The 21,494-nt window shown below is 55.7% G+C and overlaps 2 protein-coding genes across 2 annotated transcripts; both read right to left on the bottom strand.

Annotated features, from left to right (window-relative positions):
* Positions 1 to 2,491: 2,491 nt before the first annotated feature.
* Positions 2,492 to 12,035, bottom strand: ldbr (lariat debranching enzyme). The gene is made up of 11 exons (XM_037212634.1): positions 11,934 to 12,035; positions 8,258 to 8,303; positions 7,344 to 7,635; positions 6,984 to 7,084; positions 6,056 to 6,251; positions 5,697 to 5,783; positions 5,062 to 5,195; positions 4,059 to 4,251; positions 2,965 to 3,100; positions 2,636 to 2,700; positions 2,492 to 2,554 (listed from the first exon to the last, which is right to left on the bottom strand). The coding sequence occupies exons 2-11, from the start codon at positions 8,266 to 8,268 to the stop codon at positions 2,492 to 2,494; spliced, it is 1,278 nt and encodes a 425-aa protein (XP_037068529.1). The 5' UTR covers positions 8,269 to 8,303; positions 11,934 to 12,035.
* Positions 12,036 to 12,602: 567 nt separating this feature from the next.
* Positions 12,603 to 15,227, bottom strand: LOC119090532 (endoglucanase E-4). The gene is made up of 3 exons (XM_037213350.1): positions 14,403 to 15,227; positions 13,870 to 14,141; positions 12,603 to 13,531 (listed from the first exon to the last, which is right to left on the bottom strand). Exons 1-3 carry the CDS (start codon positions 15,135 to 15,137, stop codon positions 12,826 to 12,828), a joined length of 1,713 nt encoding a protein of 570 aa, XP_037069245.1. The 5' UTR covers positions 15,138 to 15,227; the 3' UTR covers positions 12,603 to 12,825.
* Between the last annotated feature and the right edge of the window lie 6,267 nt (positions 15,228 to 21,494).

Genomic DNA, 21,494 nt, shown 5'->3' with positions numbered 1-21,494 from the left:
GCCTGTGCAGGTATGACTGGAGTCGATCTCGCTTTGCGTCTGGTTTTTCACTCAGCTGGAGCAGGGGAGTTCATATGGGAGGGCCGGATCACTGGGTGTCTTGGAAGCGGTTGCTTGCGCCGTGCTGATGGTTGCGTTCTGTTTTGACATGCTTCGCTACGATGCATGGTCCCGCCGTGATTCGTGAGCGTTCTGTGATCCGGGCAGACCCAGAATGTGTGAGCCAAGAGTTGACACACCTGTTGACGGGACCAATACGTCACTTCACATCGTGACTTGATAATGGGTACCATGGCGAGAAGCACTAGGCCACTTGACATGCCATCTCACGAGGTAACTACCGTCATCGTCCCTAGCGGGAATGGGATCAGTAAAAGTTTAAAGTTTCCTGCCGCTTGAATCGAACCGGGATCTTTAATGCAGCGGTGTCATGCCGCCTGCTTCGTCACTCGCTCGCGCTGAATCCGCATCATCGGTGGCGTCGGGGTGGAGCAGTGCACCGATCATCGTGAACGTCGGCGGCAAGGTCGCGTGGAGAAAACGGTCTTTGGCCATTTTTTCAACTCCCTCTCCCTTAGTTACGCACTCCCTACGTTTGGTGCCCTCCCCCCTCTTCGTGTTTACACTGTGTTCAGCGTAACGCTCTGGAAAGGGAAGTTCCAATCGTAACATCCCAAAAATGCAACGTCCCTTTGGGCCCGCTCTGAGTTGGAGGAGAACGAGACAAGGACGGGCGTGCTGCTTATCACGAGAGGAAGCTAAGGGTATCTGGCTTTGACGTTTCAGAGCACTTTAAAATGACTTGCGCATGATTCCCAACCACAAATGAGCGTAACGCTGTCCGACCCCCTCCCCACTATTACGCTTTGATGCACTCCCCACAAACCTCCCGCCCCGTGCGTAGCCCAGTACATGGACGGCTCCTTATCGCAAATATCTTCCTCCTTATATCCTTATCCTCCGAACCGGGATCTTTAATGCAGCGGTGTCATGCCGCCTGCTTCGTCACTCGCTCGCGCTGAATCCGCATCATCGGTGGCGTCGGGGTGGAGCAGTGCACCGATCATCGTGAACGTCGGCGGCAAGGTCGCGTGGAGAAAACGGTCTTTGGCCATTTTTTCAACTCCCTCTCCCTTAGTTACGCACTCCCTACGTTTGGTGCCCTCCCCCCTCTTCGTGTTTACACTGTGTTCAGCGTAACGCTCTGGAAAGGGAAGTTCCAATCGTAACATCCCAAAAATGCAACGTCCCTTTGGGCCCGCTCTGAGTTGGAGGAGAACGAGACAAGGACGGGCGTGCTGCTTATCACGAGAGGAAGCTAAGGGTATCTGGCTTTGACGTTTCAGAGCACTTTAAAATGACTTGCGCATGATTCCCAACCACAAATGAGCGTAACGCTGTCCGACCCCCTCCCCACTATTACGCTTTGATGCACTCCCCACAAACCTCCCGCCCCGTGCGTAGCCCAGTACATGGACGGCTCCTTATCGCAAGCTGGGACACACCATCAGGAAGCCGAGCATTTGTCTTCTCTACATCCCAACCGCACACGAGATCGTTGCATTCCGCTGTTCGGTCATGCCACTTTGCGAAAAGGAAACGCGGCGTCACGCGCTCGTTACGGAGCGCCAGCAGTGTCAAGAAACGTTCAGGGTTCGACGCAGTCGGAGTTCGAATTCAGGCCCGCGTGTGAGAGCGCCAGGCGGCAACCACTCGGGCAATACGCACCGATACGCTGCGGCAAACTGCTTTCGCAGGGGTGATAAATACAAAAAATATCGGGCATCTAAAACATCTGTAGCTGTTGTGCCTGGTGCCTCCTTGAAGACCACAAAAACTGACGACGTATTCCTCTGTACGAGGAATTCAGTCACCGTTCGTGTGGTGATCTGACAGTCACCACGGCAATGTATTATTCCTTTTCTGACGGGCGTAAGCTTGTCACGTTATTCCACACAGGCACCACCGTTGCTCAGTTGGTGAGAGGGACACACCACTATTGAATCATGATGACGTAAAACCTTCAGTTGATGCCAATGCGTGCAAAACGCGATGCACCCATAGCCCACTCATCACTTTCCGATTCACGGAATGCACAGTTGCACAACTGAAAAGCCGTGAAAACCACACAAACTGATGACGGATGACCGTGAAAAAGACGAGGTGATGAACGTAACACATGCCGGCGTGCGCACGTCTCCCACCAGCGCGCGGTGGGCTCCGCTGTTGAAACAATGGTACCGCATCCCCGCACGCCGGAACTTGTACTCGTTTTGTACAGTGATTCCGTTCGAGGCCCCGTCAGCAACGATCAAACTCCACCCGGAGAGCACAGATCCCCTCCGCTTCAGCCACGTCTGCCTGACTCAGGGTCCACGCGCGCCGCCCGTCGGTCCCAACAGAGGCAGCTGGAGCGGCGGGACGACGTCCACCGAGGCGCGCGCTCGGCGTGGACACGGCCACGTCCCGTCGGCCGCTGTTGGGTCGACGCTCAACCGTCCGCCTCCGCCCCGTAGATGGCCTGGTTGCGGCGTTTGAACTTCTTAGCGGGCGTCTGGCTCGGCGTGGCGGCAGTGGCCGACCCGGACGTGACGACGGGCGTCGCCGGCGTGACACCTGGCGAGGCGGGCGTAACGGCCAGCGTCACCGGCGTGACATCTGGCGAGGCAGGGGTAACGGCCAGCGTCACCGGCGTGACACCTGGCGAGGCGGGCGTAACGGCCAGCGTCACCGGCATCACACCTGGCGAGGCAGGGGTAACGGCCAGCGTCACCGGCGTGACACCTGGCGAGGCGGGCGTAACTGCTAGCGTCACCGGTGCCACGGCCGGCGAGGCGGGCGTAACGGCCATTGTCACCGGCGCAACCGCTGGCGAGGCGGGCGTCACAGTGCCGGTCGTTGCGTCGTCCAGCGGCGCTGCCTTCTGCCTGACCGGCGGGAGGGTGAGCGCCGTCCGCGGCGCGCCCGTGCCGCGCCGGTCGATCACGAACATGGCGTCTTCGTCCTCATCCTCGTCCTCATCCTCGTCCAGCGCGATCTCGGCCGGGTCGCCGCCGCCGTCCGGGTCTAGCGTGCGGTCGCAGTCGAGCGTGATGTCCGCCTGCGCCGGGTCGGCCGGCGCCAGCAGCCGGGGCGCGCCGGCCGCCGCCTCGCCGCTGCACAGCAGCCGCATCGGGTCCTAGCGGCGGGCAGGCCGGCGTCAGCGGCGGCGCCGGTGAGTGGCGCGGTGAGGACTCGTTACCGGCCAACGTCGCGAGAAATGATCGCGAAGGATGGCCTGCATATGACACGCCGCCGAGACAGCGGAGCGGTCCTCCAACAGGACTGACTTGCGGCAGTGACGCCGTGCCAGAGAAAGACGCATGAACGTGACAAGACAAACACGCACGCAGAGATATTTTTATGACAGACTTAACACATCCGCAGCTTCAGAAATAGGCAAAAAATAATAACACGACCGGCATCAGAACAAAGTCAACGTCATCACGAGCATCCATTTTATTCATGTATTATCATTATAAAAGTCAACATCACCGTCTATAACTCGCTCGCTCGCTCACTCACTCACTCACTCACTCACTCACTCACTCACTCACTCACTCACTCACTCACTCACTCACTCACTCACTCACTCACTCACTCACTCACTCACTCACTCACTCACTCACTCACTCACTCACCCACCCACGCACGCACGCACGCACGCACGCACGCACGCACGCACGCACGCACGCACGCACGCACGCACGCACGCACGCACGCACGCACGCAACGCCACGCACGCACTCACTCACTCACCCTCACTCACTCACTCACTCACTCACTCACTCACTCACTCACTCACTCACTCACTCACTCACTCACTCACTCACTCACTCATTCCGTCATTCATTCATCCATGCATTCATACCACCATTCAACATTCAGCATCGTCAACAGCTTACACCGCAACCCTGTACACACGACCACATTTCACCGCTCCACGTAAAACCCCCTTTCTCTCAGCCCCCTGCTCCACCCAACCCAGCCCGCCGGACCCCTCCGCCGCCGTCACTGACCCGTACTCCGAGCCGGGCGCAGAAGCGGCTCGTCTGCGGGTCGGTGGCGGCCGCCGGCTGCCGGCCGCACCGGATGTCCGAGTGGCCGTCGTACGGCGGCGCCGTGACGGCGAAGTCGCGCGGCACGAGCAGATCGGCACCCCAGGCGGCCGTCGTGGCCGCCAGCTCCTCCGCGCTCGGATGAAAGTCGAACCTGCAGCACAACGACCAGCGCGACGGTCAGAGTGACACAGGTCGCACCGGCAGCGGGCAGGGCAACGCGGCCATTGGCGCACAGGAAGACGCGTGGGGCACAAGCAGGGACAGCAGGGAGCGGAGTGGCAGGTCAGGTAGTCAGTCGGAACAACCAGCTGATCGATGACAGGTCGGAACCCGTTGCAGTTATATACCAGGCCTCTTACCACTATTCCCATCGTTGGGGAGTTAACCTCTGGTTACGGCAGGGTCCGAGCTGGCCTCGCCTTTGGTTACGGCCGGGTCCGAGCCGGTCTCACCCCTGCTTACGGCGGCAATCGGGTCCAGCCGGCTTTTGCCCCGCGACAAACAAGGGTCCAGCCGTTTCTTACCCCACTCCCAGCGCGCCACCCTCGGGTCGGCTCATCTCTGACGACAGGCGTGGGTCCGGTCGTCTCCCTCGGGCCGGCGCTCACCTCTGGCTACAGCCGGGTCTCACCTCTGGCGACAACCAAGGGTCCGGTCGTCTCCTACCCCACTCCCAGCGCGCCACCCTCGGACCGGCGCTCACCTCTGGCTACAGCCGGGTCTCACCTCTGGCGACAACCAAGGGTCCGGTCGTCTCCTACCCCACTCCCAGCGCGCCACCCTCGGACCGGCGCTCACCTCTGGCTACAGCCGGGTTTCACCTCTGGCAGCAAACAAGGGTCCGGTCCTCTCCCACCCCGTTCCCCGTGTCCCCTTCGGGTCGGTGCTCACCTCTAGCTACAGCCGAGTCCCGTCGTCTCTCACCCCGCTCCCAGAGCGCCACCCTCGGACCGGCGCTCACCTCTGGTTACAGCCGGGTCCGGGCATGTACTGGGGGGCGGCCGACACGCTGGTCAGGTGATCGGTCGTCCGCAGGACAGTCAGCCACTCGAGGTCGTAGCTGAGCTCGGTCGGTCCGTCGCCCAACTCCAGGATCTGCCGGCGGCCGCGGCGTCACGGCTCAGTCCCCGGCCTCACGTCAGCCGAAGTCGACGCCGGGCAGCGCGCGGCCGCCGCGGGGATGAACAGCGGACCCGGCTCGAGGCGAGGACACGGACCGATGGCGCGCCGGGCTGCCGCGGGGACGAACGGCGGACCCGGCTCGAGGCGAGGAGGACACGGACCGATGGCGCGCCGAGCGTCCGCGCCCGCAGTCGTGATGGCTCGGGTACGCAGGATGCAGGGGGCGCTCCATTGGTCCTCCGATCGCACGCACGGTGCGGCCAGAAAAGTGACATCACTAAGGCCGAACCGTCCGCCCCCCCCCCCCCCCCCCTTTCGTGACCGATCCTGGCACGTCGACAGTCAACAGTCGCATGGATCATGTGTCGACAGAGAAAGTATAGCCGATCAACGCAACCAGAACAACGCGGAGCACGTCCCCGAACGCCCCGAAATGGTACGGCGAGCGCTCTGGCAGGTCTCGGAGGCACACACCTGCATGTATCTCCTGCGCGGCAGACACTTGTCCAGGGCCAGAAACCGGGTGGTGCGCGCTGCGGCGGCCGTGCCGCTCGTGGCTGCCTGCAAAGAGTGGCCTGCATGAGACATGGGAACACCAAACACCGAGAGAATTGGACTATTGGACTATTGCGGCCGTGGGGTCATGCAGGAAAAATATGTTGACTTGAGAACACAAAGCCGATAAAATGCAGTTCCAATGGGCGGAAAAATAGCCAATGTCTCAGCCAAACTAGAGTCACATTTGCCAGCTACGTTGAGCACGAGGACGTTTGCACCAGAGCTGCAGCTCTTTAAATACCACCATGCGGCGCGGCCGAAGACCGCTCCCGCACCTTCTCAGCATCCACGTCGCCTGCCCGGGAGGTGTCGGCCGCGTTCGCGGCCGAGCCATCGCCAGCCACCGGTTCGTGCTGCACCAGCGCCGAGAACTTCACGTGCAGGTGGGCGGCGAACCAGAAGCGTGGCTGCAGCCGCTTCAACAGCTCCTCAGCCGGCCGCGAGCCGAGCTTGTTGGACTCGACCTCGTCGCTGGCCGCGACAGCGGACGGGCGTTAGGAGGGCGCCGGGTGACGGCGTTGGGGGCGGGCTGCCGACTCGGTCTGGTCACAGCCTGGCACGGGCGGACGACAGCGGACGGGCGTTAGGAAGGTGCCGGGCGACGGCGTCGGGGGCGGGCTGCCGGTTCGGTCCGGTGACAGCCAGGCACCGGTGGAGGACGACAGCGGACGGGCGTTAGGAGGGCGCCGGGCGACGGCGTCGGGGGCGACTCGGTCTGGTCACAGCCAGGCACGGGTGGAGGGCGCCAGGCGAGAGCCGGGTGGTGGCGTCGAGGGGGAAGCACAGACCCCACCTCCTTACAAGCTGGGTCAAGGGGACATCATTGGGAGTCCAAGGGAGGCGGCGTCAGGTGCGAGCGCAGGATCCACCTGCTCACTGGGCGAGGCAGGGAAGCATGCCGATGGAGTCAAACAGAGGCACCAAAGGTGGGACACAGGCTCAAAGTACGGACCCAAGAGTTCTGAATATGATGTTGCGAATGAAAAATACAATCTTTCACTATTTCGCATTGGAAGGGGGGTCCGACCAGTCCGGATAGCAAGTGAAGATCACGTTCGTTGCATCTTGACACAGCATAAGCGTACAAAGCGTCGCCAGTAGCGAACGCATCCACCAGCTGATGCCACTCGCAATAAGGGGTGAATGTTCGAGGCACAGCATGCGTCCGCTCAAAATGGACGGCGAGGACTGCACGATCCTTACCGGAAGAAGGGCTTTTTGCTCAGCAGTTGCTCCACGTTACCATGGTGATAAACACCGCGAGGCCAGTCGTGTGATATAAAAATGTCCATATCCGGAGTCAACTGGAAACGGAAACGGACCGGTTCTAGCGCGTGGCCGTACGTCGCACCTCACAGACCAAGCTGCCACACCTTGGCCGCGCCATGAGCGCGGACACAATGTCCCACATCGCAGCAAACTCTGCTCCGGCCACCACCGGCGACACGGTGGCAGCCCGTGCCACCGCTCCGTCCCACCCTTGACCTTGATCTCCAACGCCATCGCTCTCAGCCTTGCCTCCTGAAGACCCCCAGCGACGACCGACCCTCCACCGGGCCTCACCTGCTTCAGCCTGAAGGTGTCGACGTTGCGCACGTGGTAGGCGGAGCGCATGGTGCTGCGGTCGTACGGAGGCCGCTCGTGGTGGCCCTTGAGGTAGTCGTGGCCGTTGTAGATGCCGGACAGCGCTCCAATCCGCAGGCTGCCGAAGCGCAGCACGGACGCGTAGCCGACGAAGTAGATGTTGGGCGCCAGCCAGCCGCCGTACGCCAGTGACTGCATGTAGTTGGAGGCCTCGTGGTTTCCACCGACCACGAGCGTGAGCACGGGCGCCGTCAGCTGGCCACAGTAGTACCTGGTGGTGGAGCACAGGTCAGGTATGCAGCAGTGCTACTTGGCGGTGCAGGCGCTCATATCTGCAGCAGTGTAGGCGTGGGTCAGATCTGTGGCTGTGCTACCTGACAGTGGACGTGGGTCGGGTCAGCAGCTGCATCCACAATATTACATGAGATGATTTGTTAGGGCAGAAACAGCAGCAAATGCCATAAATTGCATGCAGCATGTGCGTGACATGAACCGAGTTATTTCAAATGAATCTCCAAGGTGTCATTTGCAAGGTTTTATTGCTCACAGCATTGGTAAATATTGCAATGATTTTTTACCCATTCCAACAAAAAAACACCTGTAATTTCCAGCCAATAAGACTCAGAATAGCAGTAAGTACACACATTTCCTTTGGTACAATCCAAAGGGCTTAACAAAAGTTTCCATCCAAACAAGCCAACTTTAAGTCACATGCTAGCACACTTACTTGTAAAAGGTACCCATAGTATAGTACTTGGGTGGGACAGCCATGCATTGCAGATCATCTGGGTTTCTGGTGGCCTGGAAGTCTCCGCAGATGATGAGCAAATCAACTTTGATTGAGCGGACTTTCTCCACATGCTGAATAGCTGCATAGATGCCATCAAGCTCACCATGGCCACATCCCTCCACAGCTATGTACATGGCTGATCCACAGTCCTGTAAACAGAGCAGTGCTCAAGGTCAGCACAAATGCTGAAATACCCCAAGCACATTTAAAACATATATTTTTGCACTCGCTGGCCATGCTATTTTTTTATTTCACGCCAAAAGGTAAGAGAAAGTGAGCCAGTGTTTCAATATTCAGCTACTTGGGTGGCATAGATGTTGATATTTTTCTTTTCACTGCACACTTGTCATTGACTGCTGCTCCTCTGCTCACTCAAGCCACCAGCAGCCAATCAGCCAATCAGCACCGAGTCCGTCCGTCAACTGAGCATTTAGGCGCTTCTGACATGGAACAATGGCCAGATGGGGTCAAGCTCAACCTCCAACTGTCTGGGTCTTGGGCCAGAGGACAACAGATTGGCTGCCAAAAAATTGGTATGCATGCAGCAGCTGGCTGAGGGCCAGAATTCTGGTGGCATCAATTTATATTTACACTGTGCACCCTCAACTGGACGCTTATGGAAGACTGGATCATGCCATGCAACACTAAGTGTCAAGTATATGCTACATGCACCCAGAATTCGAGAGTCTCATCCTGGCCCCTGCTCCAATGCAAAATTCCAAAATTCACCGCATAGGGTGTGCAGGATGTCGACATAAGTTTGTGCTTCCCGAATCCTGGCCTCTCTGGAGACCTCCGCACACAATTCTTTGGCGCTAATCAGCTGCCCTTTGACCCCCCAACCAAGACATCTATCCAGTCCAGCACTTTTGCCAAGCCTGACCGCCGCCCAGCTCGTTGCTGATTGGCCGCTTTTAACCAAAGGGAGGGGCAGCAAGCAGTGAACCCCAAGCTGGGTGTGTAGTAGCATGAACAATATCACCACGCATTACACTCGAGAAGCTGAATGTTGAAATGAAGTCACACATCAGCTAATTTCCATCAGCTGTATGCTCTTCAAAGATTACACTTCATTCTACACATAAGTAGCACAAACCACATTTATAACAATGGCAATATGTTAGGCCCAGTCACCCAAAATCCATCCATGCAACAGATCCCTGGCACCATGACACAGGAAACTGTGGCAAAATATATCCGACCGGGGATCAGTGACACAGCGACAAATATATCTGGTGCTGCAACATCAGCGTGCTCAACCTGGGAACAAATCCAGTTTCTGGGGTGGGATTTTGGGATGGTGAGCCGACAGGTTTGATGACCCCGCAGTGGCTGCTCAGCTGACAGCTGAACCATATTCAGGTTGTTTGCTGGAGGGGACTGTATTCTGGGCAATAATGGCGGTTGGTCAAAACAATCAGGAACTATATCTCCTGGTGCATGGTGTGGTTCAAAAAGGACTGTATTCTGGGCTGCAATGGCAGTCAGTTGAAACAATCAGGAGCTCCTAGCTCTTGGTGCAACTACTTCCATCTGTTGACAGCAGTAGCTTTTTCCTCCCATAGTGTGTGTGCCAAACTTATGCATTTCAGCAGCTATACAGCATACCTCTAACCATCCAATGAAGCTATTACAATTTCAAAATTCAATGCAGTTTGACTCAGCCTGTTTATTTAAAATTAACTTTGAAACACAAAAATCCCTTGAAACTTGTTCTCTGCATCCTAAAGTTGGTGGTGAGTGTGGAAACTAACTAAAAGTTACTTAGAATTACTGAAAGTTTATGACCACTCAAATTTACAGCATGGATGTGCTGAAATTGTTGCTGTGGAGGATGCATTACCTCCAGACATGTTTAACACACTGTGTAATTTTGCAGTCTGGTTTGGAACCACATCATCACTGAGGTGATGCAGTCTGCAAGCTATGGCAAACAAGTCAATGAGATCTTTAGGGCCCACCAAATCCTGCCCCAAATAGGATCCAAACTATGCCATTTGGGTTAGATTGTGTGAGCTTACTTGTCCCAAAACATATCATTTGCCATCAGATTTTGTCACCCTAGCAATGTCACCAATCTTGTGCATCACAAAATACATTATAATGCCCTGAACAGTCTGATTCAATTACTTACACCCCAAAATTTTGATAATTTTCCCAAAATTAGAAGTTGCACCCTGCCTTTGGCTATGCCCTAGAAAGATATCAAAATCTACAATGGTCTGCAGACCAGGCAATGCTAATTTGTGTCTCTTAAGTCAGTTAGGGCAGTTTTAGATCATGAACAGCAGCAGGCATTTTGTACTCATAAAATCATAGATGTAAAATAGCACCATCGTGTGATGATCTGAGTGAATTATAACAAGCAGCCATGGTATTCTTATTCTTTTGCATTTAATAGGACTCTCAAACCATTTTTGCATCATAATTTTCCTTTAAATCAAAATGGGCAACTCACTGGTGAAATAGACAAGTTTTATGGATGCTGGCAATTTTGAGAACATCATTTGCCAACATGGATATTTACATGCTGCCACTGCTCTTTGAGATCTTAGTATGTCCATATTTGGAGAATGGCAACATCATCAGGACTTGGCAGACTGAACCAGGAGTGGCTGGAGCAGGTTGAACACCAAGCTGTGTGCCTTGTCTATGAAGTGAGGCACCACCCATACCCATACCCATAGGCACCGCCCATACCCCGAGAGGCTCAGAGACCATAGGGTGAGAGGCTTCAAATGCCTCCAGTTGCCATCGCTGCACTACCATTGTCGCAAAGGAGACATGGCTACAGTTTATTAGCCATCTCACAGAGGTGTTGTTGCTGTCTGAAAAAATTCCTGACAAGACACAACTCAGGGGTGACAAGAGGACACCAATAGAAAATAAGAAAACCACACGCTAGGACTCTTGTCAGTCATAACTTGTTCCACACAGGTTGCCAGTGATTGGATTGCTCTTCTGCTCCAATGCCCTTCCATGCCAGGCTATATTGTTTTTTATTTGCCAGCATCAACTACCAAGAGATGTAGAGGAGCCATACTCATGGTGCACCAGATAACCACAGGTAACCTGGTAATCAACCCTGATGAACTATTCCAGCATGACACTAGGGAACACAGCACTCATGGATCAGGCTGCAGGCAATACATGTCATGCCAAAAATGGCTGGTCTATGTCATCCCTGCCAAATATGTTCATTTCTTAAGTAAAAAATGTGAAAATTCGGAGCAATTAATTTAGCCTGATCTCAGTCCAAAATACACAGCTTTAAGATTCAGTGCACCAGTGCTGGATAGGTGATCAGCATGACAAATGGATTTTCCCCAAAATGGCTTGAGGACAACCCTTCAAACTTGACAAGCCAACTGTAAATTGCACTACCACAAAAATTGGGTATGTGGGTAAACATGGAATAGCCCACCAGCTGAGGTTGTACACTTTCCAGCACAAGCACATTCAAAACCTGTTCAGACACACAATGGAGACATAGATACCACAGGACTTGACCAGGTTCATTGGCAAAGGCCCAGGCTCAGATTGTAGGCCCATATAACCAAAACGCCAGTTCTGATCAACACGTTTGTAGAAGGCACCTGATAGTTCATTAGTTGGGCACCTTCATACGCAGCACTGCTCAGGACCCATCTGATCCTTTCGTACCTTTCCTTTCCGATCGTCGCATCATATTCTATAGCATTGTATAAGTTGTCACACAAGCCAATCATAGGACGCTGTATATTTAGAAAATGTGCAAAGCCTCAAAGCAACGGACGTACCTCTCACCCTGAATAGGCGGCTGTATCTGATTCAACACTTCAGTAACACACTTCAGCACACCCAGTAAGGTAAGTGCTACATCGGCCCCCGAAACTTCAAAACCTTACCGGGCAAATACCAGCGAACGAAACGCGGGGATCCAGCGAACCTCACGGACATACCGAATAAGGTTGTGCCTAAATAAGGTGTCGAAGTACATATGGGGTGAAATGAAATTATCACATGACGTCATGGTAAAGGCTTTTAGCAAAGGAAACACAAATTTAGCGTCACTGAAGCGAAAAGTTCGAGGTATGAGGCTCTACAATCATTATCTGCTGCTGTCCCTGCCTCTGACTGCGATCTGCATTAAGAGATTGCGCTATGCCTGTTGTCGCAGTGGGTGGCATCACGCGAATCAAACGTAAAAAGCTGCTCATCGTGGATATAACAGCTGCCCTTCGTAAACGCATCAGCTGCTCGTGCTGGCCAGTCGTATTTGCGGTTAATGAGCCGTGTAATTTACGTATAGGTTCACGATTCATTTCTGGGTGCTGCAGAACGGTTGCGCGTAGACCGCTGCTTTCCCGCATTGTTCAGTGAGACAAGATTGGCCTTGTAGCTAACGTCATGTAACCATGTACGGGTCGATGGCGTCATAAATTGGCATTCAGAAACGCATAGGCGGCTCGTGTTTGGTGTATTGAACCCCACATGCTTCAGAACGTCCGGTAACCCAAAACCCAAGGGTGCACATAGACTGCAGTGATTACGAGTGCTGGCCCATTATGGTCGCAGCTATAAGCCGCGATCACATACCCCACGCGTCGCCCTTCGTGTCGCCAAAACATACATAACCAGCGATCAAGGGCCCTAGCGTCGACGCCCTGACCCAGCTGCATCTCGGTGACCTCAGGCTGGGTACAGGCCGCGCACGTGCAGCGATAGCAGGCCGGCCACCGCGCTCTGGAAGCCGCTGTTGTAGTCGGTGGTGACCTCGTTCTTGACGTAGTCGGAGCGCACGTCCTGGTAGTCACCGTTGGCGTCTGGGCCGCCCACCAGAGCGCCGTTCAGGACCTGCGGGTTGGGCGCAGCCGAGTTGTACTCGTTCCAGCCGCAGGCGGCCGGCAGGTCCGGACAGGAGCTGGCCTTGTGGTGCGGCCGCTGCGGCGGGTTGGAGCCGAAGCCGACCACGTAGCTGCGGCCGGCGTCGCCCAACATCAGGTTGATCTGTTCCTTGGCCAGCTGGCGGTACTGGGTCGGGCTGAGGCCGGCCTCGGCCGCCTCCAGGCAGATGAGCGCCGCGTTGGCCGCGTGCCGCAGCGAGCCCCACTGCTGCAAGAACAGCTGACCCTGCGGCGTACGCGGCGCGCCTGACACCAGCCAGTCGCAGAACTGACTGACCAGCGCGCCGTACTGCGCGTCGCCCGTCAGCTGGTACAGCAACACCTGGGCGCCGGCGTGCTTGCCATCCCAGGAAAACTCGCTGGCGCGCTGGGAAAGGGCGCTGAACTGCTGGAAGTGTTGCTGGGCGTCCGTCAGGTAGCTGGCCTCCTGCGTAGCCTTGTAAAGCCAGGCGGCAGCCCATGTCAGCTCGTCCCCGTAGCCACTCCAGGACCTGGCGACACGAGCGGACAGCGGTCAGCGGCAGCAGGAACATATAGGTATATGGCTGTGGCCGTAAATATGTCATCATACACTCGCACACCAACTTACGTGCATAGCTGCATACATAAATCGAAACTGTGCCACGGACCGCCCGGAGAATTTCAGAATTTCGTAAGCTTCGTTTGGCTGTCACCAATCGTCTCTGACTTCCAACAGTGTTTCGCAGAGTCAGCGGTAGCCCACGGTAGCACTGCCTCCGAACGGCCGACAGTAAACACTGCGGACGTCCTACCGCACCGTCCCGGGAACACCAACCGCACGACGGAGCGGTTTCAGCGCCGTGCTCACCTGTAGAAGGTGGCGGCGTCGGTGATGCTGTTGTGGTACTCGCCGCGGTACGTGTCGGCGAAGCTGTACAGCTGGCGGGCGTGGCTGAGCAGTACGTCGGCGTAGCTCGGGTCGGACGGCCGGAACACGAGCGAGGCGGCGGCCAGGGCGGCGGCCGTCTCGCCGGCCAGGTCTGAGCCGGGTGCCGAGGCGGTGATCTTGTAGGCCGGCCGCGACATGGTCATCTCCTCGGGCCGGCCCCACCAGGCGTGGTCGATGTCGCCGTCGCCCAGCTGACGGCACGTAAAGGTCACACGACGGGAAAGGTGCGGGCACACTAACAGGCGAAAACACTGAGAGGACTCTTATAGTCATTGAAGTAATAATCGTCGGGTATCGTAAAACTGAGATTTAGTAACTGCTGTATGAATAAATACCAAAGCAGCGCTCTCTAACACGAGGCAATCAAAACAAACTACATCTTTGGTGTAGCTGGCGAGTTAAACCGCTTCCAGTTACCACGCACCCTTTCTGCTCCACTGGGCCCTCCTCACCTGTCCGTAGAAGGTGGTCGGCGCCACGTGGCACTTGACGAAGTAGTCTGTAGCCCAGCGGATGGCGTCCAGCACATACCCGGTCTGGCCGGCCGCCGCGTACCCGTCGGCGAAGTCGAGTGCGCCCCACGCCAGCACGGTCGTCATGCCGGCCATCGGGAAGCCGAACTTGACGTGGTCGCCGGCGTCGTAGTAGCCGCCGGTGAGGTCCTCGCCGTTGTCGCCGATGTCGCCCAGGGCAGAGTCGCCGCGCCAGGAGACTCGGTTGCCGGCCGGTAGCGGGCCAGACCGCTGCGCCTCGTAGAACAGCAGCGACTTCATCAGCACTTCGTTGTAATCGTACGGCAGGTCACTGGTCGGGATGGTGGTGCCTTCTGTGGTTGCAGCGGTGCTACCGGCGGTAGTTGCAGCTGTGGTACCGGCTGTAGTCCCGGCGGTGGTGGCGGCTGTGGTACCGGCGGTGGTTGCAGGTGTGGTACCGGCGGTGGTCGCGGCTGTGGTACCGGCGGTAGTACCAGCAGTGGTACCGGCCGTCGTACCCGTCGTGCCGCCAGTCCCGGTGGTGCCGCCCTCAGCGATGCACAGAACCTCACCGTTCAGGCGAACGCTGGTGACCTCGGCCTTGCTGCTGAAGAAGGCGTTGAACAGCACCTTCCAGCTGGGCGCCCGCCGGCTGCACGCTGTTGTAATCCTTGCTGGTGAGCGTGAACACCATGTCGTCGGTGGTCGTGGCATCCGCCACCCAGATCTCTAGGCGGTCCAACGGCCGGTCGAACGTGAGCTCTACGCTCCAGGAGGACACGGCGCTGCTGAAAGGCAGCACCAGCTTGTTGCTCGAGCCTTCGTTCCACACGCTGATCTCGTCCAGCACGCCAGAGCTCAGGCAGTCGCCGCTGCCGCCCGTCACCGGGCTGCTGGTTGTGGTGGCGACGGTTGTGGTGGCGACGGTTGTGGTGGCGGCCGTTGTGGTGGCGGCCGTTGTGGCGGCGGTTGTGGTGGCGGCGGTGGTGGTGGACGCTGTGGTGACCGGCGTGGTAGGCGTCGTGGTGCCGTCGCATAGCTCAACGCCATTCAGCTTCATGCTGACGACGCTCGCCTTGGATGCGAAGTACGCATTGAAGGCGACCGTCAGTTGACTGCCGGCTGCCTGGACAGAGTTGTGCGACCTGCTGGTGAACGTGTAGACGATGTTGTCGTCCGTGCTGACATCAGCCACCCATGTGTCCAGCCCGGTCAGCGCCTGGTCAAACGTCACCTCCACCGTCCAGCTGCTGACGTCGGTGGGGAAGGTGAGCACCATATCGGCGCTCATGCCGGTGTCCCAGACATTGTTCTCCACCAGTGCGCCCGCCGCTAGGCAGAGGCTGCCCGGCGCGGCCGTCGTGGCCACCACGATCGGGGTGCTTGTGCAGAGCTGCACGTTCGACGTGCGCACGCTGACGACGGCCGGCGTCGTGCCCTCGGCGAACACGATGTTGAAGTTGATGTCGAGCGTGGCGCCCGCCGTCTGCGCGCCGTTGTAGCTCTTGTTCTTCAGCACGTACCTGGTGGGTGACTTCCAGATGGGATTGGCCAGCCACGTCTGCACCGAGGTGACGTCCGAGTCGAACTTGACCGCCACGCGCCAGCTTGACACGGTCACCGGGAAGGTGACATGCAGCACGCCGCTGGCGCCCGTCGACCACTCGCTGGTCCAGCTGACCACGCCCGTTCCATCGCAGTCGGCGGCGGCGGCCGGGCTGGCCAGCGCCGCTGCCAGGCCGAGCAGCAGGGCACAGCCGGCCGGCCGGCGGCACCACAACGCTCCCAGACCGATCATCAGGCACTGGCAAAGAGGCGGAGGGTGACGTGATGGGGGTGGCCGAGCTGGGCTTCAGCAGTGCGGCGGAACGGCGGTGTGAGCGGCCGGGGTGCTCTCCGAGGCGAGCCTATGGCGAGTGTCTAGGCGTATGACTGTTGTCCCATCTGGTGCCGATTTATGTACCCGCGCAGGTGTTGCTGCACTGCGTCGGCGGGCCCTCGGAAACAGCCGTGTCAGCATGCCACTAAGGTGTCCCGCCCCATTGTCTCCGTCCTGTCCCGCACTTGCGTGGGTCGCCGGTACCGGCGCCGTGCTGCCGCCGGCGTGTTGCCGGTACTCTATTCTTTCTCCGCCCCCTCGTTCGAAAAAGATGCTTTTCGCGCGTGTGATGCAATTAGGCGACGGGACAACGTCACGTTGACGACACAGACCGTCGCCCCGTTCGTCAACCACGGAAGAGACGTCATAGTACTGACGCACATCCACGTCTGCTGACGTCTAATCACCGGCGACAATAGGGCTTCGCGTCATGGGATATGCCAGCACAGGGGACACACACACACACACACACACACACACACACACACACACACACACACACACACACACACACACACACACACACACACACACACACACACACACATACACATACACATACATACATACGCACACGCACACACGCGTGCATACAAAAATTGCGGCCAAGTGAAACCGGCCGCTGAACGTCAGGCTTCTTTCCATCAACCATACGCTTGAAGTTTTTGAAGCCTGACACTAGGACTCCTGATCTACCCTGGGAAAAGGCCATGGCCTATGCTAACTCGCGTAGGCCATACTCTCAACAAAGGAGTATGGCCTACGGCCTATCCGACCCACGTAGGCCACACCCCTTTGTTGAGAGTATGGCCTATGTGGGTTGGATAGGCCGGAAAAGAGCCAGGCACTAGAATATCCTGCGTATCATATAGCTCAGATGTATTTGATGCAAACAGATATGCATCCAGAGTCGCCGCGGCTGCAACGATTACCGGCACTTTTGTGGCACTTTCAAGGTGTGCCGACCGCAGACCAGCGTCGTCTAATACTCCCAGCATTGTCAGCTTAGCTCCAGTACCGCCGATACCTGTTCCGCGCCGGCTGGCAGCACCGAGACTGCGATATGATCGGATCGTACATGGGGTGCAGCGGCTCCCACTAGCGCCATCGGATCGTATATGGGGTGCAGAGGCTCACACTAGCGCCGTGTGTACCTGGGGCGGGAGGGATCACATGTTCAGGGCTCCAGTAATGGCGTTAATTCGCCGGTTTACTTCGGGGCGTGCTGACACGCGCTCGGGTGGGGGGTTAAATTGAGACCCGAAGGTTTTCTCGGAGTGTTTTCCGGACGGCGCGGCGTAGCGGATCGTCTAGCATCAAAGATTTAGATGTCCCTTTTAAGGTTGCTGAGATATGGCACGTCAAAGTCAGGCCATGGTTTCAGCGAAGGCAGTTTCTAGGGAATCATTCAATCCAATCAAACAACGGAGTGTTAGACGAAGTCAATCATCTCTGAGATGCTTTCTTATGCAACACAACAATTGAACAGACAAAAAACATTGACCTAGGGTCAGGTATGGAGGTCATACCAAGGTCAAAACCAATCTGTTTTATTACACTCGGACTTACTGTATGGCGTAGTTTCTGCTCCTCATTTCGAATTAATGGTACCAGGAGCCGTATTATACACCTCAAATGGACTTCTTAAAGGTCACAATAGGTCATTGGTCTAAAATCACCCAGGTCAATGTTTTGTTTTTAGGAACATGCTGCCTAACGTAACCATTGTCGCTTATCCAAATGCAAAACTCAAAGCAGCCTTGTACCATTTTGGTCACCATGACCTTTAAAAGGTTTAACAAGTTCGCTGCCCTTAAATGAGCATGTGACATTTTGCTCAGAAGAGTGACCTAGATTCTAGGGGCCCTTTGGAGACCAATCTGGAATTTGACCTTGTTTGGCCCTATTTGACCCGAAGGTCATGACCTAGGAACCTCATCCTTTGAAATAAGTGAGCTCACGTACAGGTCAACACACCCTCTGAATTTGGTGTCTCTAGCTCTCCTAGTTCCCGAGGTCTCAGGGGGGGGGGGGGCAAATTGACTTCAGCCCGAGCGAAGGATATCCCACTGGCAACCCGGGTGCGTGTTAGAGGGTCAAAAAAGGTCACTGACCTTAAATGAGCGTGCGAAATTTTGCTGAGAACAGCTACCTAGGTGCTAGGGCTCTTTGAGGACCAATCTGGGATTTGACCCTGCCTGACCTTATTTGTCACAGAGGTCATGATCTAGGAACCTCAAACTTTGACATAAGTGAGTTCACGTACAGGTCAACCCACCCTGTGAATTTGGCGTCTCTAGCTCTCCTAGTTCTTTAGATCTCAGGGAGGGGGGTCAAATTGATCCCCAACCCGAGCGAAGGGTATTTAACCGGCCACCCGGACGCGTGTTAATGACCGCAACAATAAGCGTGAATATAACGGCACGCCGCACGACAAACTTGACAGAATTGAGATGAGACTTCAGGTGGTCGCTTCAGCCCGCAAACATCGCTATGGGAAAAGAAAACCTGTGGTCGGCAAAGGCGGGCCTTACCTTTGCCACGATGAAACCTAACACTAGATTGGCCATCAAATGGCGTGTGGCAACACTTATAAGCGGGTATTTTGGGCGATCTTCGCGCATGGAGACAGCGTGAAATGACTGGCAACCACGCCCCGCGCCTCGCGCGCGCCAGACACATGAACATCGCAGCGACAATGCTGACGACGCCACGCCGCACAAAGGAAGGCACATGTCAACCGTGACGAGAAAAACGATGCGTCTCTGCGCGCTAGCCGATGTGGCACGAGGTGTGACGACGCCAAATGCACCTTGCCAAAGGGCATTAACCTCGCTAGTCTTATTTTGACGTGAGGGCATTACAAAAGGAGGGTGATTGCACAGATTATGGTAATTTAACTCATATTCATCACCGCAGTTATCACGACACAGAGAGAACCAAGGGCTGAAGCTCCCTTCCATCCCAACTCGCACATGCTTTCCAGTCACTGTCGGCAGGACTTCACGTGATGTCACATCCACCGTAAACCCCCCGGCGGTCGCATCGAACTCGGGCTTTAGCAACAGGCCGAAAGCTGAATACACAGCCGGCCATTTCGAGCCCTCCGGGGGTGGCCAGCACCCTAGCGGAGTGGGCCCAGTGATGCACCCAGAGTGGCGGAGTGATGACCGCATGAGGTCCGACGAGGGTGCGGGGCGCGGCGAGGCTCTCCTCGACTAGCGGAGCCATGCTGTGAGATTTGGGCGGCCACATCGAGTGAGTTAAGGTCGCGTCGCCAGTCTGGTTGACGAGTCGCGTGCGGAAATTGGCGCGGATTGGTGCGCCGATTGGTGCGGAGAGGTCCGTATCAATCGGCAGTCAGTCCTGACCAGTCTTGTCTTGGGTTAGGGCGCATAGCCTCCTGGGCTCAATCGTCCGTTTCAGTTGTTTTCACTGCGTCCCTTTTGTATTCACATTTTCCTTGCTGCTTTATTTTGGTATAGTATAGGGGCTAAGCATGGTAAAGGAAAATGAAAGATTTAGCCACGGGATGGATCCTGGTGCAAAGGATGCATTGGTACTCAGTAGTTAACAATATCTCGAGCTACAGAATTAGGAGTCGTTGTATCTGCATACAAGTAAACTACTCATTTATACCAACAGGCCGGGTCCCCTCGATCACCTCACCCGTTCCACACTCAAACAATAGCACAAGATCTCGCAACTTCAGCGGCACACACCACATGAATCGCGGTGACACACACATTTGTTTGGCAACTGGGGTGCTGCTGCAAAGTGCACGTCACCTTGTGATAAATTGCAGCAACTCATTCTGGCAGCACTCTGGCACGGAATCTGCTCTCCATGCGTCGCTTTCAAATATCCACATATTGTTACCTTACCAATCAGTTCGCGTCTATGCTTCCGTTCGCTCAGTCCGACAAGTTGGTCGCAGGTCTTTCATCATTTTTCAGTTCGCTACGGGGTCTTTCCTGTTGCTCGCTACGGGGTCTTTCCTGCTAAACTACAAAGAAATATAAAGTTATAGAAAAATAATAAAAATAGAAGCGAACTCACACACGCACATGCACACACACACACACACACACACACACACACACACACACACACACACACACACACACACACACACACACACACACACACACACACACACACACACACACACACACACACACACACACACACACACACACACACACACAGTAAGAGAGAAAGGGAGAGAGGGAGAGAGGGAGAGAGAGGGAGGGAGAGAGGAGAGAGAGAAAGAGAGAGAGAGAGAGAGAGAGAGAGAGAGAGAGAGAGAGAGAGAGAGAGAGAGAGAGAGAGAGAGAGAGACGAAACACACCGTAGCCATATCACTTGGTGGATCAAAACGAAAACAAAAGGAAAAACGCACGCATACACATGATAGACTACACTTTTACAAGCTTCAGGCTTGTCATGCATGCTCGCGCAGAAGTATGCACTGGCACCATAGTTATCTCAAAAGCTTGCAAAGACGTAATACTTTAAACGCTTCCTCAATAAGAACCGGATAATCATTGCCAGTGATTTCATGCAAAGTGGCGTTCCATATTTGACATATTTCCACAATACGTCGTCGCTGACGCGCAAACAATGGGTATTTCACTACATATGTTGTGCTGTTCGGGGGGCATACGCAGTTCTCACAGGTAGGTCTTGGTTCTCGATCCATAAGGAACTAATGGGTATACCTTGTATGTCCTAGTCGTAGTCGGCATAGGATGATTTCTTCGCGCCGGTTGATCCTCATTGAGGAGCCCCATTTACCCCGTTTACATGGGCAGCTGGGATTCGAATGGAGCCGGGATCCGTCCTCGATCCGAACTATCCGGCCCATGTATACACTCAGGCGCCGTTCCGCTGACTCGAATCGTGCGCCGGCGGAAATCGCTTCCCGTGAGAGGACCATCCGTTCAGGAAGGGATTTCGTTCGAATTATCGGTCGTCAGCTGTCTAAAAAAAAAAAAACGCCTGGCGCATGCAGTTCTGTTCAAGACCATTTCAGCTTTGTTTGGTGTAGCCGCCTTTCCACGGGTTTTTAGCTATTGCTCAAGACGATGCAAGAGTTGTTGAACGGTTGAATTACCTACCTCATGGCTTGCAAAGACACCCATCACAAAAAACACCAAGGCAACATATGTAATCACCAGTACAAAAACAGG

This window comes from Pollicipes pollicipes, unplaced genomic scaffold (assembly GCF_011947565.3).
Source record: "Pollicipes pollicipes isolate AB1234 unplaced genomic scaffold, Ppol_2.1 Scaffold_3087;HRSCAF=3621_pilon_pilon_pilon, whole genome shotgun sequence".
NCBI classification, from domain to species: Eukaryota; Metazoa; Arthropoda; class Thecostraca; order Pollicipedomorpha; family Pollicipedidae; genus Pollicipes; species Pollicipes pollicipes.
This window is presented reverse-complemented; position numbering and strand designations above follow the sequence as displayed.